Genomic DNA, 18,679 nt, shown 5'->3' with positions numbered 1-18,679 from the left:
GCATGTAGGTCAGTAGGCAGAGGCAGTAAGATCAGAAGGTCAAGGTCATCCTTTGCTATTCAGAAAGTTTGGGCTGCTGAAGTCCCTGTCTCAAAGGAAAATAAGAAACTGCTTAAGCCAAGTGTGATTGTGTACACTTTTAAGACCCAGCACTCAAGAGGCAATAGGTGTGATCTCTTCAAGGTCAAAGACAGTTGAAGCTATGTAGTGAGACCTCTTTGAGACAGAATATTCAATGAAAAAAAGTAGAAAATAACACCAACCCTATATTTAAAAAAATATATATGTATAATTCAGAAATATAATCCTAGCATGAAAGGAGATCATGGATGTAAAAACACCATTATGAAATATAAACTGCTAATGTAAATGTAGTACATGACCATGAACTCTCCCTTCCAACTCATCCAGTTCTACTGACCACCCCCTTGCCTTTTTGTTCTGTGCATATGGGCATGCACATGACATGATATGTGTATACAAGTTGGAATGTGTGTGGAAGCCTGAAGTTGATGTCTGTGTCTTCATCAATCATTCACTCTCTACTTTATAAAAATTGAGGTATGGTCTCTTTCTGAAGCTTAATATTTTTGCTAGTGTGACTAGCCGGTTGGCTCCAGAGATTCCCTACCTCTGTCTCTTGTACACTGGAATTACAGGCAGGCCACCAAGATCACTTAGTTTTTTTGTTTTTGTTTTAAATGTTGGTGCTGGAGATCCAAACTCTGGTCCTCAAACTGGCACAGCAAGCACTTTACCTACTGGTCCATCTCCCCAGCTGCACCTTTTAAAAATTTCCACATTTACCCAATACCCTACTATCTCCACCACACACACACACACACACAAGATTTCTCTGTGTAGCCCTAGCTGTCCTCAAACTCAGAGATCCGCCTGCCTCTGCCTCCTGAGTGTTGGGATTAAAGGCATGTGCCACTAATGCCTGGCCACCATTTACCCAATTTTAAGATAACTGTTCTAAAACCATTTGATTTTTTAAAAGAGATATTTAAAATTGTATGTATATATGATGTGTGTTTATGTATGGATATACGCATGTGAATGGAGGGGTTTTTGGAGTAGAGAAAAGGGCTTCAGAGTCCCTGGAACTAGAGGTGGTTGTGAGTCACCCAATGTGAGTGCTAGGACTGACCTACAGCATATACTGCAGTATATGCTCTTAACCACTGATTGATCTCTCTAGACCTTAAACTGATTTTTTTTTTTTTTTTTTTTTTTGTTTGTTTCTGAGACAAGGATGACTTTGTTATGCCTCTATTTTCTGCATCCATTTCTGTTTTAGGATTACAAGCCTGCACCATGATACCTGGCTAAACTGTCTTTTAATCTTTACATTTTAAAAGCAGAAATAGAAGAACTATTACACACATTTCAATAAAGAAAACAAAGAAATAAATACTTTTGTTTAAATGAAAGAATAAGACTGCCAAATTATTGCCCACTCAGCCATCCCTTTGACAGCATCTATAGTACTAAAGACCTGGACATTTAGGTATCTTTAAATATCACTATTGAAATTAGTATGAAGTCCATACCTCCATTATATGTAAGAATCTGTCCTCTGAGGGTGGATGTGTGGCCTGTAGAATCCGCCATATGTGTTGTGTTTCATCCAGAGACACTTCTAGGAGGTCTCCAACCATCATGAGTTCTTCCAACTGGGCTTTTGCTCCAGGAGACAACTCCAATACTGGAGGCTCCAAACTTCGGGGAACCAAAGGGCTCTTCCGAGGCTGCTTTCTTGGTGTGCTAGAACCTTTCCCCAAAGACATGAAACAAAGCAAAGAAGTGAAAGTGGTATACAAATGTTTTCAAAGTAAATGTTTAGGAAAGAAATTTACCTCTCTCCTCTGTAGTACATTTAGATAACTGAATTATTATATTAGTATTAAAAAGGGGGCTGGGCAATGGTGGTAAACACCTTTAATCCCAGCATTTGGATGGCAAAGGCAGTACGATCTCTGTGAGTCTGAGGCCAGCCTGGTCTACAGAGCTAATTACAGGACAGATAGGACTGTTACACAGAGAAGCCCATCTCAAAAAACAAAACAAATTAAAAGAAACCTCCTTCACAAAGAAAGATGTTATACTGCTTGGAGTGGTCTTAAAATACACTCTTATTTCAAGCTCCCAAGTAGCTAGAATATAGGCACATACTATTAGACTTTAAAATAAAATGAAATTAAAAAAAAAAGTGAATATAGGAAGTTGGGTACACGGCTCAGTGTGCAAAGTGTTTGTTACACAAGTGTAAGGACCTGAGTTTGGATCCCCAGCACCCACCCACATGAAGCTGGGTGTAGCAGTGAGCAACTGTAACTGTAACTTAGTGCTGTGATATGGAGACAGTTAAATATCCCAGAGTCAGTCAGTCTAGTCCATCAGTGGGCTTCAGGTTCAAATGAGAGATCCTGTCACAAAAATCAAGACTGAAACTAATAGTGGAAGACACCTGACATGAACTTCAGGCCTTCAAGCACATATACATCCATTATCACCCACAACCCACCCTACAAAGGAAGCTTAGAGCTATCCTCAATAGCTGATTTAGAATTTAAAACTGGTTCCTTCAGGGTGATGGAGTTTAACCTCAGCACTAGGGATTGAAGGTAAAGGCAGGTGGATCTCTGTGAATTAGAGGCCGTTTTCCAGAGCAGTGACACAAAAGCACTACTTACTTTCTCTAGGTAGAAGAAAAATGAACTTCATTGAGCAAGCACTCATCAAAAGAAAGAACTTTCTAACAATCAAGAATGGCAAAACCTGCGACTTGAGAGATGATTCAGTGGTGCCAGGCAGTGGTGGCACACACCTTTAATCCCAGCACTCGGGAGGCAGAGGCAGGCAAATGTCTGAGTTTGAGGTCAGCCTGTTTACAGGGCAAGCTCAGAATAGATTCCAAAGCTACAGAGAAACCCTGTCTTGAAACATTGCTCTTGCACAAGATACAAGTTCAATTCCCAGCACCCACATGGTAGCTTACAACTACACATAAATAGTTCCAAGGGATCCAATGTCCTCTTCTGACTTCCTCAGGCACCAGACACAGACACAATTTACATATATACAAGCAGGCAAAATAAAAAAAAAATCTTACAACAAAACAACTTCCCCACTCCCCACACACAAAATACTGAAGCCCAACCAGGTATAGTGGTACACATTTGTAATTTCAGTATTCAGGAAGCTGATGCAATAGGATTGCTATTAAGTTTGAGGCCAACAGAGGCTGTACAAAGAGAATTAAACCAGCTAAAGTATAAAATGAGACTCTGTCTCTAAACCCCAATAATCTCTACAAAATAAAAGAATATCCAAGCCCAGTATGAATATTTTTATGGAGCACTGAGTTCCTTGACAGCTGGTATTGATCCAGCAGAGGTAAGTGAAGGTCTGCCAGAGATTCTATACAAATATGACACGTGACCACATGACTATTAAAATTTTCCTAATTAAGACTCTATAATTCTATTACCTTTTTAGGTTATCATCTAAGGACAGAAAATGAAAATCAGATTTTGACTTTCCCCAACCACAATAGTGTTTTCACTATTGTGACAATCATGCATATATTCTAGAGGGATTGACAATCTGAATATTATGTTTTTTCTGTCTGCTTCAACTTATTTCCACAGACATATTATTTTATTTTGCTTTTCTTGTTTTTCTCAGGGCTGAGAACCAAACCTAGGCCCTGCACTTGCTTGGCAAACACTCTACCATTGAACTAAATACCCAACCCTTATGTTTTCTGATTTGTTTATTTTTTTATTGTGTGAGTGTAGATGCACATGTACCACAGCATGCAGAGGTTAGACAACTGTGTCTTGAGTCCTTGCTGAGGGACTTGTTTCTCCTGCTGTGCTGCTTACTACAGACTAGCTGGCCTGAGATTTCCCAGTCAAATCTCCTGCCCCAGCACAAGGATTCCAAATGCATGCCTACAGATAGCATTTTTATGAGGGTTTTAGAAATCAAACTTAGGCTGTCAGACTTTCATGTCTGGTGCTGAACCATCTCCCAGGCCCACTTTTATTTTCAGAAATACATGGTCTCATGTTGCCCAGGCTGCCCTTAAACTTGCTATCTAGTTTGGAAAGAACTTGACCTCCTGGGCTCTCCTGCCTGCACCTCCTAAGTGCTTGGATTACAAGAATTTGCAAGCATGCCCAGATCCTACACATCTTTCCAAGGGTAATTATTACCTTGAGAGCAACTCTTAGAAGCAGAAGAATATGCATGTTCTGCACAGAATGAAGGTGCCGTCCACATGTGAGTCACTACTTCTTCAGACTTAATGGGAATTTCTTCATCACAAAAGAGATTAGGTTCTAGACTACTAGAGGACTTCACACTGGCTGTATCCTAAGGAACAAAGAGAAGTTATCAGAATTATAACCACTTAATCTACAAAAACCTATAAATGAATGCTTTCAGGTTAAAAACTTCTGGCATATGACACTAAAAATCATGAAATTAAAATTAACTATGATATTAATGTAGAAAAGAACAACTTGCATGCATACACAAAGAAAATAAGCTTAAATAACTTGAGCCCAAAAGGGAAATCAAACTAAATTATCTACCATTAAATTATCTACCAAAATCTATTTAATTCCATAAGACATCTTTACTAACAAGAAACCTTTAATTTTTTTAATATTAATTATGTGTATGTGTGTGTGACTGTACATTTGATTATAGGTACCAACTGAGGTCAGAGATGTTGGCTCTTTTGAGCTGGAATTACAGGTGGTTGTGAGCTATCTAATGTGGGTGCTGGAAAAAAACTCAGGTCCTCTGCAAGAGAAGTATGTGCTCTTAACAACGGAACCATCTTTCCAGCCCCAAGTTAGTAATTCTTGATCCTTTTCTCACCCCAAGATCGTTTCTCTGTCTAACAGTCATAGCTGTCCTGGAATACAATCTGTAGACTAGGCTGGCTTCTAACTCACAAAGATCAGCCTGTCTCTGCCTCCCAAGTGCTGGGATTAAAGGTGTGCACCACCAGTACCCAGCAATTCTTGATCCTTTAACAGAAATATAAAGACTTAAGAGGAAGGAGGAAAGTTCAAATGTGACATTTTAAGACACAGGCAATTTAATACCTTCTAAGTACCCTTATGTAATATAATGAAGAACTTGAATAGCAATGTACAAGTTATTCAATTCTAACAGTTCTTAGGTCTCAGATGATTTTTCCAAAGAATTCTCTTCATCTTTATTTTGCATTATCACTTCAACTTTAATTTTTACTTCAAAGTTTAGGTAATTTTGGCCATTTCCTTTCCTGTGGTGGTAATAGTTGTCTTTAGTTGCTAATAAGTGTATGTCTATGTTTGGTTTGTCTAATCACAGAGTGTCGACTTCTCTGAGTGGTACTGGGCATTGAGCTATAAGAAAGTATTACTTAATAAAAAAGAAAAAGAAAATCAGAAGAGGCACATGGATCTATCTTTATTGAATTCCAGGCTAGCCTAGTCTACATATTGAGTTACAGGTCAGAAAGGACTACATAGTAAAATCCCTGTCTCAACAGAAGAAAAGGGAAAAAAGGAAAGTGAAAGCAATGGAATACAATAAGGTAGGGCCACAGGTACTTTAGCAGATAAGGGCACTTGCTGCCAAGAATGGTAACTTAAGTATGATACCCAAGACTCACATGGTGGAAGGAGAACTGACTTCCCAAAGTTGTCCCATGACCTCCATACATATGTCATGGTGTGAATGAGTATGTGCACACAAACACATGTGATTTTAAGAAATTTAAAATAAGGTTGATCATTCCTTGAGAAACCATACCCAAGAATGACTTCTGGTATCTATACACATGCACACCCAACCCAATACACGTATATATAACCGTACACTCATACACACCCACACAAGACTCCGCCACAGAGTTTTTAGGTTTGAGAGATGGTTAAGTGGCTAAAAGTACTTGCTCCTCTTACAGAGGACTGGGGTTTGATTCTCAGGCAAAGTGTTCACACACATAAGAAGAAAATAAATAAAATTTTATGGTAAATACTTTTAAGCAAGCAGCAGGATTCAAAATCAACAGAAAAATGAGTAGCTTCAGATGGGAGATGGGTTACAGTCATTAAAATGGTTGTTGCTCAAACATTAGAACATTGAGTCTGATCCCCAGCATCTATGTAGAAAAATAAAGTCAGATATGGCAGCATACCTGTACTTTAAGAGCTAGGGAGGTGGAGACAGGAAAAGTTCTGGGGCTTCCTGGCCCAGGTTGTGGAGATGGCTTTGTAGATAAAAGTGTTTGCTGCAAAAGTGTGATGACCAGAATTTGGATCCCCAGAACTAATGAAAAACCTGAGTAGGCAAGGCAACCATCTGTGTTTAGAAGGGAGACAGAGGATCGTTGGGGAAAGATTAACTAGCTGGAATCAGAGAACTCCAGATTTAACATGAGATGCTCAGCCGACAAATAAAGTGGGAAGTGGCCCAGAAAGGCTCAACAACATCAATCTCAGACCTCTACATAAAAACACTCACACAAAAACTATTGGCCAGATGACGGTAGCACCCATCTTTAGTCCCAGTACTCAGGAGGCAGAGCAGGCAGATTTATGTGAATTCGAGACCAGTCTGATTTAGAGAGCTATAGAACAGTCAGGACTACATGAAATCCTGTCTTGAAAAACCAAAACAAAACAAAAAACCAACCAAATGCAAACAAAAGATAGTCAATGAGCACAGATGGAATGTCTCCTAATCTTTGAAGAATCCCTCTATATCATATTACGAAGCTCCCAGGTTATAGGCACAGATTCTAAGAGAACAACCAAGTAACACATAAAACTACCACCTACTTCTAGGTCTCTCTCCAGATCCAGATGTTATCACGAGGCAAAACCCAAAGAAAGGGTTTACATCTAATGCATAGTGCCAATGAAAGGTCAACTGGATCTAACACAAAGGTGTTGAAGTCCGCATAGTGTCACTAACAAAACAATCACACTAGTGTTAATTTGTTCTGACCATAACTGTACCCCTGAAAATCCTAACTAGGGCAAAATGTACAACACTGCATCTAGCAATCTCTGTGTAAGGAGACCAGAAGAAGAGAACAGGTTCCCACCAGGGAATTACTAAAGCTTGGGCCACAAATCATCAAGCAGAAAAACTTTGCCTCCACCAAATGATAATAACTGGAGTGCTTCAACCTAACACTGGGTTGGGTTCTGCAGCCCTGCCTAGAACCCAACTCTGCTTCATCAGAACCATTAACTAATTGTACAGCAGAGATAACTAGAAATTATCTGCACAGCTCATACTAACCTTCCATGACCAACACTGGCCAATTTTGACTGCTTTTATTCATAAGGTGGGAATTACATACTGGAAACTGAACACAAACTACTCATTCTAACTGAACAAGAGCATCTTCAAAGTGGGTGATCACCTTTGTAGACTGTCATCTTAGGCTACAGAAAGTTACAACCTACTAACCTTTTGCCCCTTGAAATATAGTATTTTTAAAAAAGATTTATTCTTTTTTATTTATGTGTATGTGCTTGTGTGAATTTACATGCAACCCATATGTGAAGGAGTCTATAGAGACCAGAAAAATATTGGGTCTCTGGAATTTGAGTTACAGACATTTATGAGCTTCCATGTGGATGTAGGAAACTGAATCCAGGTCTTCTGTAATAACAGTGAGCAGTAAGGACTTGGAGCAATACCCCACCAGCTCTCATTTCTCCAACTGCATAGTTTACATGAAAGGTGAACTCATTCATTCAATCACTAATTCCTTCCCCACTGGCAGTAGTCATTACACTGTGCATAAAAAAGAGATCAGAGCAATAGACTCTTAGCACATCTATGGTGGGATGGTTGGATTTTGGCTGACTAAACAGGGTTTCACTAAGCAGTCTATCTGCTCTGGAACTGACTATGTAGATAGGTCTGCCTCTGCCTCCCAACTGCTGGGATTAGAGGTGTGCTAAATGCCTGGCAGGCCTGGGGCTTTTTTTTTTTTTTTTTTTTTAAACCCAACACAGAATTTCTGTGTAGCCCATGTAGGCTGTCATGGGGACGCTGTTGACCAGGGATCTGCCTTCTGCCTTCCTGTCTCCCAGAGCTGGGATTATTTCGAAATACAATCGCACAGATATTCTTGGTAGTAGTGAGGCAAGAACTCAGTATCTCACACACAAAAGCCAACACTACATCTCTAGCCTCCACTTTAGCCCAAAGAAAACATTTTTAAAAGGTCTTACAAGCATATACATTTTAATTTCTTTAAGTCATAAAGATTTTTAAGATGAGGAAAAGAGGAACAATTTTTTTTTTAAAAATTGTTTTTGAGACAGCCTCTTTCTGTGTGGCCCTTGCCTAGAACTCATTATGTAGATCAGGCTAGTCTTGAACTCATAGAGATCTGCCTCTCTCTCCTTTCCCATTACTAGGATTAAAGGCATGTGCCAACAAACCCAGTACAGTAAGTTTTTAAAAATTATTTTCTGCTTGCACAAGTGCTCATTCATATGCATGTTTGAGGCCTCAGGTATCATTCCTCAGGAGCCATTCACCTTTTTGTTTTGGAGACGAATCTTTCTGAGTAGAGTGAATTCCAGCGATCCACCTGTCTCTACCTCCCTAGTATGGACTAATAAGCAAACACTATCACAACCTTTTTTATGAGGGTACTGGGGAAATAAACTCAAGTTCTCCTGCTCATGTGGCAAGCAGTTTACTGACTGAGCTTTCCATGTAGCTTTTTCTAATCATCTTTAAAAAATTGTGATGAGCAAGGTAGTTCACCAGGAAAAGGTGCTACCACCAAGCCTAACCACTTGGGTGGATCCCACATAGTAGGAGAAAACGCAATCTGCCAAGCTGTCCTCTGACCTTGTAATAGCCATAGCAGGGGCACTTTACCACACATACAAGAATTTTTAAAATAGTTTCAGGTTTCTTTTTAAGTTTTGAAAAACTGCTATCACCACATACTCAAGACTAATTAATATCCAAGTAGGTTTCTTTTCCACCCTCAGTCCTCAGGTATCAATGGTCAGCAGTTTTAGAAATAGAACTCACCAGAAATGTATTCCTAGCCTGCCCCTGTAATTACCTTCATGTCATATCCATATGTCTCTCGAATATCTTCATCAGAATCTGTTTCCTCATCATCATAGTCCACTGTTTGGCGGGGGGAAGATGATACACTGCTCGCCACCCGGTTAAAAGCAGATTGCTGGAAACTAGGTAAATGTCCCTAAATAACAAAGATGAACAGACAAACATACTAAATAAATAGGTAATTAATATATGCTTAACATCAATAAAATGTAACTGACTTACTTAAAAAGCAGTTAGCAGAAAATAATTGATGCTACAGTTTACCCGAATATTTTCAGGTAGTATTTTTCTGAAATGACCTGAAGAAAAAGCAAGGCCATGTATGTAGAAGGAAAAGATGTTATGGATCATATAATTGCAGGCAAATTATAGCTGATTTTCTTCCTAAGTCAAGAAGTTAAATACATTTAATTTACTAGTCACAAACTGACAAATACTACCACATGAAACACAAGAAGGTAAATTAGGAGCTGACCTGTAAGTCTGGATTCGCAGCTGCTTTTTGGAGTTCTGCACTGATAATCTTTTCAGTTTTTTCTCTAGCGGCTTGTTCCACCATACGTTGGCTTAACACAGAGAGCTTGGCGAGGGCAGAGGACAGTTCATCTGTGGCTAAGGCTTGCCGTGCTCTATCTTGCCAACTCATGGCACGTTCTGTCAAACACTGAAGTGCTTCTCCTTCAGGCAACCGTACAGGCAACTTCTGAAGGGACACCAGCAATGACAGAATAGTCTCTAGCCTGGGCCTTCGAGATCTCATGCAAAGAGGGCAAAGGAATTTTACGTCTTTAGCCTGCCAGCTGGATCCCTTTTTCTGGGAACTTGATTTAGGAAGGGGAACACAACTATTATGGAACCAGTCTTTGCAGAGCTCACACTGTAGCATAAACCCACTGGCTGTCTTCCGGCAAATACAAAATTTTACTTCTTCTATCCGGTCCACAATTGTCATCTTGGCTAGATTGGCTGCTCTGAGGGAATGCATGGCCTCAATCTCCTTTTGCTCTCGTTCTTTGAAAACTGCCACCTGTACACAACAAACATTTAATTAAAAGTCATTCTAAAAATCCACAAACATTTAATTAAAAGTCATTCTAAAAATCCACAAAGTATCCAAGAATGCCAATGGCAATTTCCTGAAATGTGGGTTACCCTTCCAATTTCCACATAAAGATTTCTCATCTGTAAAATGGACAAAATGCTGTAATATTTGACAATTTATATGAGAGTACTTCTGTAAAGTACGGGACAAAGAGGGAATTTCTTGAGACCAAGCACTTGTACCAAGCACCTGGTACCAAGGTACCAGGTACCCAAGCCTGGCTCTTGGACTTAAGACCATTGATCTGTGGCACAACTTTTCCAGATTTCATTTTTCTGAAATGTGTAGACATTCTACCTACCACATTTTATTGATTAAGGATTAAATACAATAATACAACAAGGTACTTTATCTGATATCCAAAACATAAACAGTAAGTAATGGTTTCCCATTCCTCAAGGGCAGGTTCGACACAGATAAAACATTCTTACTTTCCTCTGGGAGACCTCTCCATTTCATTTGGAACAAAGCCCAATAGATGATCTACTACAACAGTATCTCATAACACTAATTTTAACTCAGTAAATAAGAATAAACAGAATTTAAAGATTACAAATACTACTTTTAAACAACACAATTCTTGTAACCACAGATATTTTACTGAGCACTCTACTGCTAGATACTAATAAGAGAATGGTGAGAGGTTTGTTTGTTGCTCTTGTTGTTTGAGACAGGGTTTCTCTGTGCAGCCCTGGCTGTTTTGGAACTTGCTCAGTAAAACAGGCTGGCCTTGAATTCAGACATTTGCCTCTGTCTCCCAAGTGCTGGGATTAATGGCGTAGGCTATCACAGCCTTGTTGAGTTTTTAAATTAACGACTATCAATAAACTTGCAGTTTCTTTTGAAAACCATGATAAAACTACAAAGAACCAAAAAAATGCTAACTCAGCAATTCTATTCCTACAGACCATGAGTAGAAAATCATTTTTCAAAAATGGGCAGAGAATTCATGGAAAACACCAAAAACAGACCAAATTTTAAAAATGCACTGAAAAGTATCTTCTATCTATATCCATGTAGTTGATAATAATGTAAGGTTTTATTTCAAGATCATCAAAAGATAACTTCATACCCCAGTGTCAGTGGCACACAACTTTAATCCTAGCACTCAGGAGGCAGAGATTAAGAGGTAGAGGCAGGTGGATCTCTGTGAGTTCAAGGACAGCCTGGTCTATAAAAGTTAGTTCGAGAACTGTTACAACAGGAAACCTTGTCTTAAACAACAAAACAAAACAAAACAAAACAAAAAAAAAAAAAAAAAAACAAAAAAAAAAAAACACCCCAAAAAACCCAAAAACAAAAAAAGGGAAAAAAAATTTCCCTAGAAATGATCATTTATTATTTTTTTTAAAAGAGGAGGTCCTCAAAAGAAAGTTATATTCTATTAAAGTTACCTATAATAGAATAGAAAAAGCTTAGTAACAGGCAAAATATTTAACTTTGGGTGACTACTGAGTAGGCAAAGGGTATGCAATTCAATAGTAGGGCACTCTAGCATTCAAAAGATCCACATTTAATCCCAAGAATACACACACACACACACACACACTGATGATACAATATTTTATAAGTGTTAAATGGAATATTTTATAACTAGTAAGAGAACAGCAATAAAGAATAAATGTGGAGTTTGGGGGATATAATTCAGCAAGACAGCATTTGACCAGCATGTATGAAGGTCCTAAGTTCAATTCCCAGTAGCAGACAAAAATTAAAATAAACAAATAAAAGGAAGAAGTAAAGAAAGACTATAAAAAGGAAAAATAAACCCTTTTGGGAAGAGAACAAACAGTAAACTTTTTATACTATGACATACATATCAATAAATAATAGAAGTAAATAAACAGTTAAAAACCTACTAACATCTTTCACAGAACTGTGCATTCATAATGCAAATTCAAGGCCCATCACTTAGTTCCTTACCACCATGGCTGTATCTCTGGTTTCCTCCAGTCCTTCCTCTAAGTCACTCAAAGGCTCAAGGTCTAGGTCCTTCTCCTTTTCTTTTTCTATTACTTCTTTTACTTTTTTCCTCCTGTTTTTACCACTCCCATATACACCAATGTCAGTTCGGGGACTTAGCACCTGCAAAATTGAAAAAAATATAACTCTAGTTTAAAAACAAACAAACAAACAAACAAACAAAAAAAAAAAAAACCAAACAAAAAACAAAACAAAGCAAAAAAAAATCAAAGCCCTTTGATGGGAGATGTCATTCTGTGTATGTTTCTCATACTGGTTAATGAATAAAGCACTGCTGGCCGATAGGAAAGGAAGATAGGAGGGACTAGGAGACAAGGAGGAAATAGGAAGGAGGAGTCAGGATGGAGAGCCTGGAGAGAACAGAACCGCCATTCCTCCGCTCTCGGTAAGACCACGTGGAAATGCATAGAAATGGGTTAATAATTAAGACAGAGCTAGCCTATAAGCAACTAGTAATGGGCCAACAGATTATATCAAATACAGAGTCTCGGTGTGCATTATTTGGGGCTGGCGTGGCGGTGGGACAAGACCAGGCAGCAGGCAGAAAAACCCATACTCGTTACAGCCCTTGAGAGTGAAAGTAACCATGAATGGATCATTCACCATGTCCAAAGTAACTATTTATTATATTTTAGAGACAGGATCTTTTTCTGTAGTGCAGGCTAGCCTACAATTTGTGGTGATCCTGTTGGATCAGCCACCACACCAGGGATCCATGTATGTTATTTATTTAAATTTTCATAAGAACTGTACATAACAGGCATTATTTCCCAGATTTTATTGGTAAGAGAGACAAGGAACAATTTGTCCAAGGATAAAGGTTGAAATTCCAAAGTCTGTCTTCTTAACTATCGTGTTCAACTGCTCAGGATAAAAAGAATGACATTTGTGTCTCTGAGGGATACGATATTTCAGCAGATTCTAACAACAGAAGCTAATATATATGCTGGTTGCCTTTTCTGGATATAGCACAGATTAATGAAAAAAGAACTTGCCTAAGACTCCAGGTTTCAATTCAACATCTAACACTACCTAATAAAAATTAGCTATAATCATGACTAACTGAAAAGAACCTTTCACCGACAGCACTACAGGCAGGCATTTGTCATCTGCTAGAGAGCACACAAATGCCATGCATAGCTCTTCACCTGTAACAGTGTGTGGCTGGAGCTCTTCTTCAGGAAGGTCCGCCCTGTCCGCTCTCTCCAGGCCCGTGCTGCTGCCACCTGTGATTCCACTTGAGGCAGTGCATCAAGACGCACAGGGATAGGGCGCCCTTTAGCAGATAAGCTCTCAAGCTGCTCCAAGTAGGCATAGTTGCTGCCACTCTGTAAAAAGAAAACGTACATTTACACACAATTTTAGTTCTTTCATGGAGTCTGGCAATATACTGTTGGGGAAACTTGGCTTAAGATTGACCTTTTTAAAAAAAATACAACACAGGGAATGGACCCCAGGTCCTGTACACTAGGCAGGCACTGAGCCACTAAGGGACATCTTCAGTCATGGCACTAAATTAACAACTGGATCTCTTTAATGAATTTAATTTCAAAAGTTTATAAAAATCAATTTAAAAATTTATTTTAGAGACAGTGTCTCAATTATGTAGCCCTGGATGGCCTGAAACTCACTTTGTAAGCCAGGCTGGCCTCATACTCAACACTCACTTCCTTTGGACTCCAAAGGAATTAATTTTTTAATGAACAAGTTACCAAAGATTTTCTTTTAATAATTAATAAGGAGACTGATAAGATAAAAATACTTCAATGGACAAGTGAAGAACAGAAATATATAAATGCAATTACAAATGAAGAACCAATTTGCTATTAGATGTAAATTAAGTTTTTTCCCCTCGAAGATTTATTTACTGTGTATACAGTGTTCTGTCTGCATGTATGCCTGCAGACCAGAAGGCACCAGATCTCATTACAGATGGTTGTGAGCCACCACGTGGTTGCTGGGAATTGAACTCAGGATGTCTGGAAGACAGTCACTGCTCTTAACCACTAAGCCATCATCTCTTCTTTTTCAAAAATTAAAAAAAAGAAACTTCTTTATGTGTATGGTATCTTGCCTGAATGTGTGTGTACTATACATTCAGTGCCCACAGAGGCCAGAAGTGTTGGACCTCTTTGAACTGGAGTTATATAGATCCTTTTGAGCTGTGATGCAGGTGCTGGAACTGTAGCCAGGTCCGCTGCAATAGCAGTTAAGTCCTCTTAAACCCTGAGCCACTGCTTCATTCCCAGCCCCCATAAACAGTATCACAGAGGAAAATGGAGCAATCGTTTCTGCAGAGTGGAAATACATTCCAAATTAGAAATTAAATTCTATGGACACAAATTTAATTTCTATGGACACAAAACTAAAAACTGTATCTTAGATGCTTTTGTTATACATTGAAAGCTATGAGCAACTACTTTCCTCCTAAATTCATGGAGTTTCAGCATTTCCATGAAATGAAATCACTACTGTTTTTTAGAACAATTATATCCCAGTAAAAGATTATTTCTCATGTGACAACTGACATAATTGCCTGAAAATTTTATTTTGAAAGATACACTGACATACCTGGGAAAATAAAGACAAGAAGTCTATGAATTTATGCTTAGAGTGGCAGTGCATGTCTATAATCCCAGCACTCAGAAGACAGAAAATGGACTTAGAGTTCAAGGCCCATTTTAGCTACAGCAAATATGAAGTCAGCTTGGGCTATATGAAATACTGTTTTAAAAAAAAACAACCAAATAAATCTATAAATTCTTTAGCAATATAGACATTGGAACTGAAGAGGTAACTCAGTGGTTAAGAGGTTTCTACTCATGTAGAATACACAGGTTCAGTTCCCAACACCCAAATGTCTATAATTCCAGTTCCTGAAAATCCAATATCCTCTTCTAGCTTTTGTGGGCTTCTGCATGTATGTATGTGGTACATATACATACACTCAGGCACAAACATATACACATAAACAATGATTTTAAGTAATAATATACTCTGTTACTATGAATACTATAATGGCACAAATCACTAAGGTAACCAGGATAAGAACAGTTAGCTAAACACACAGAAAAAAAAAATGTTCAGTCATCAAAAAAGTCAATAAATAATATATTCACTCTTATTCCATCTGGTACCAAACTACTGTCCCTTGACTTCAGAAATTCACCTGGATAAACCTAGATGTAACATAACCCAAAGAAGAGTTGTCCTACTAAGAAAACCTGCTCAATTAGAGCCTACAAGTCAACACTCTACAAAAGGGAAGGGCTGACAGACACTCCTTAAAAATTAGGAGTGGTGGCACATGACTTTAATCTCATTACTGATGTGGCATAGGCAAGCAATCTCTGTGAGTTTGAAGTTACATAGTAAATATTCTGAATTTCAGGTCAGTCAGAGTTATACAGTAAGACCTTGTTTCAAAGAACAACAACAACCAAAAACCAAATAATTTATATGTCATAAAATATAAATGTCCCTTTCTCTGAAAAGTTGAATACCTAACTCCATCACCTTTCCTAACCAAAACTAGTAACCTTTAAATATTTACTATTTTTTCTGAACTATATAATCAGAGGAAAGAATAGGGGAAAACTTTATTAATTTGTTTTTCTTCTCAAGATAGGTATGGCTTCTCTGTGTATTCCTGGCTATTATGGAACTCCCTCCAACTCATAGATTCACCTGTCTCTGCCTCCCAAATGCTGGGATTAAAGGCATGCTACACTACTGGCCAGCCAGATACTATTACTTTATTGTGATTATTCTAAAGAAATAAGGTTTACACAGTTTATTTATGAGAAGGTATTACCTGGTAGGTATGCTAATCTGAAAGTTTCTTTACCTGAATAGCTTCCACTTTAGCTGTCCATTCACGAGCCTTTTGTAAGGCTTCTTTTAAGGACAACACATTGGGTAGAAAGGCTGGAATGTTCTTGGCTTCATTCACAATATTTTCTAAATTTGCCATACTGTGTCGAGGTCTAAATGAATAAAATAATAAGATACTAATTACAAGTCCAATTACTGTAAAAATTAAAGTGGCATTTTATAATGTGTAAAAAGCTCATATTCATGAGCTTATTGAATTATATCACACTCCCATAAGCAAGCAAAACAGCTACCATCATTACTGCCATTTTATAGACAAGAAAACTAAAGAGTCATTCCTCTTAAAATAAACTAGTACATGACACATCTTATGTACTAATTTAGAATGAGTCTTGGATGTAGGCTCCTTCTGCTATTTAGTTCTAGACTACCTCCACTCTACCTCTCTAAAATACCTGCAATGATCAGAGATGGGCATGGGCTAGCAACACAGGGAGCAATATAACAGATACACATTTGTGTTGACCATATACTTTGACCATATTAATATCTAATTACTCACTGGTGAACAAAACAAAGACCTCATCCTCATTAAATCAAAATCCAAGAATTATACTCGTACTGGAAACTAGGAACAAATAAATTACTTTAGGCTCATAGCCATGGTAAGCAGTAAATAATTCTGCCTAGAGAACTGAAAGTCTTAGAAAATCCATGCCCTAAATAAATGCATTATTTAATGAAAGAAAGCAGAAAAAAAGTATGGGCAAATTTTAAGTAGGTGGTTTCAGCAGGAGATGACACAGAACTAGTGTGTGCTTCAATAAGTACTTCGTAATTCTTATTTCCTAACTGTATCAACAACATGGTCCTGAAACAATACTATTTCCTATCATTTGCAGGTACCTAACAAAATCTACTACACAACAGTCTGAATACATCTGAAACTCTCTACAGGTAGCCCCATTTGATAACCAGTGATTTGTTAAGAAGGCACAAGGCAAGTAATGTAAGTTAATGAGTCAGGCTTTATGTTCCTCCATCTCATTCTATTTTTTTACTTACTTTTAAAAATTATTTTATGTGTATGGGTGTTTTCTCCTACATATGTGTCTAAAAGGAGGCCAGAAGAAGATATAGGATTCTGTAGAACTGAATGAAGTTACAGACAGTTGTGTGCTGCCCTGTGCTGGGACTTGAACCCAGGTCCTCTGGAAAAGTAACCAGTGCTCTTAAGCACTGAGCCATCTCTCTAGCCCTTGATTTAAGTTATTAAAGAGACAACTGCCATCAAAATGTTTTCACCTTGCCTGTAGGCAGACCTTAGCCTTTTCTTCCCATCGTTCAGAGACTGTGAGGAGCTCCTGCAGTTCAGCCATTGCTTTTTCCACAGCATGGTGAGGTGCCAACCCTACTCCAGAGTCAATCAGTTTCTTCATGACATCCAAAGTGACTTGTTGTGGATCTGACAGGGTTAGTCTTACTTCATCCAGCCACCGAGCCTGCTGTAGCTCTTGCTTCAGTCGAGGCAATTCAGGTAGTTCCACATAGAGACTAGAGCCCATGTCTATCAACATTTGGAGTTTGGAAGAATCTGGGGTTTCATCCATCATGGCCTCCTGGGCACGCTCATGAAATTCTTCTACATCATCCAGCAAGTTCTGAAAAGGTAAAAAAAAAAAAAAAAAAAAAAAAAAAAAAAATAAATTACTTACCTAGCATGTGCAAAGCCTTGGGTTTGATCACCAATCCTGAACACTGCTATTAAAAACATAAAAGAGCAAGCGATAGAAATAGGTTTGGCAAACTATCAATTCTAGGCCCTCTTATAATCTCACCATATTAGCACCAAATATTTTGACAAGTATCTTACCTGGTAACTAATTTCTTTCTATACTCCCTTTTAAAAGATTTATTATTTATATGTATGAGTGTTGTGTGTGTGTGTGTGTGTGTGTATGTATGTATGTATGTATGTATGTATATACAAGTATGTGTGTGCCTGGTGCCCTCAGAGGGCAGAAAAGGACATCAGATCTCTAGGAAATGGAGGTAAGGATAGTTAGAAACCATGTGGGTGCTGGGAGCTAAACCTGGGTCCATTCTCTGGAAGAGGAACCAGTGCTCTTTACTGCTGAGACACCTCTCCAGTTCTCATCTATACTACTAGAATATGGCTGAATCAATAAAATGTGTCTTTATGACAAAGGAAATACAACTTATTCATTCAAGTTAGATAAATGCTAGTTTGTTGTAGCATATAGTATAAAGCCAGGTGGTTTCTTGACAGTCTCTGCAATCAAAGCACCAACTTATTTCCTTTGTTCCTCCCTTTCTTGGGGTGGGGGAAGGGGAACACTGGTATGTGTACATGGAGGTCAGAAGACAACTTGTGGAAGGTGGTTCCCACCCTAGATTATATGGGTTTCAGGAATGAAACGCAGGTCATCCAACTTGGTGGTAAGCACTTTTATCTACTGAGCCATCTTGCCAGACTCCATACATTCTAATATTGGTAGACAGGAATATATAGCTAAATAAAATATTTCAATTAAACATTCTAAACATAAAATAGGGCAACCTAACAGAGAATGACCAAAGGTGAAAAAAGGCGTATTAGCTACCAGTAGT

At 38.3% G+C, this 18,679-nt stretch overlaps 1 protein-coding gene across 2 annotated transcripts in view; it reads right to left on the bottom strand.

Moving 5' to 3' along the window:
* Nucleotides 1–18,679, bottom strand: part of Kdm5a (lysine demethylase 5A) — a 66,966-nt gene that overhangs the window by 10,783 nt on the left and 37,504 nt on the right. For both annotated transcript variants that reach the window (XM_051203761.1, XM_051203760.1), the window contains exons 19-26: nt 17,354–17,709; nt 16,062–16,200; nt 13,363–13,542; nt 12,155–12,316; nt 9,605–10,156; nt 9,122–9,265; nt 4,227–4,386; nt 1,557–1,777 (exon numbers count right to left, since the gene is read on the bottom strand). In XM_051203761.1, coding sequence (XP_051059718.1) covers nt 1,557–1,777; nt 4,227–4,386; nt 9,122–9,265; nt 9,605–10,156; nt 12,155–12,316; nt 13,363–13,542; nt 16,062–16,200; nt 17,354–17,709 — 1,914 coding nt within the window. The remainder of the gene's footprint in view (nt 1–1,556; nt 1,778–4,226; nt 4,387–9,121; nt 9,266–9,604; nt 10,157–12,154; nt 12,317–13,362; nt 13,543–16,061; nt 16,201–17,353; nt 17,710–18,679) is intronic.

Source organism: Phodopus roborovskii, unplaced genomic scaffold (genome assembly GCF_943737965.1).
Source record: "Phodopus roborovskii unplaced genomic scaffold, PHOROB, whole genome shotgun sequence".
Lineage (NCBI taxonomy): Eukaryota > Metazoa > Chordata > Mammalia > Rodentia > Cricetidae > Phodopus > Phodopus roborovskii.
This window is presented reverse-complemented; position numbering and strand designations above follow the sequence as displayed.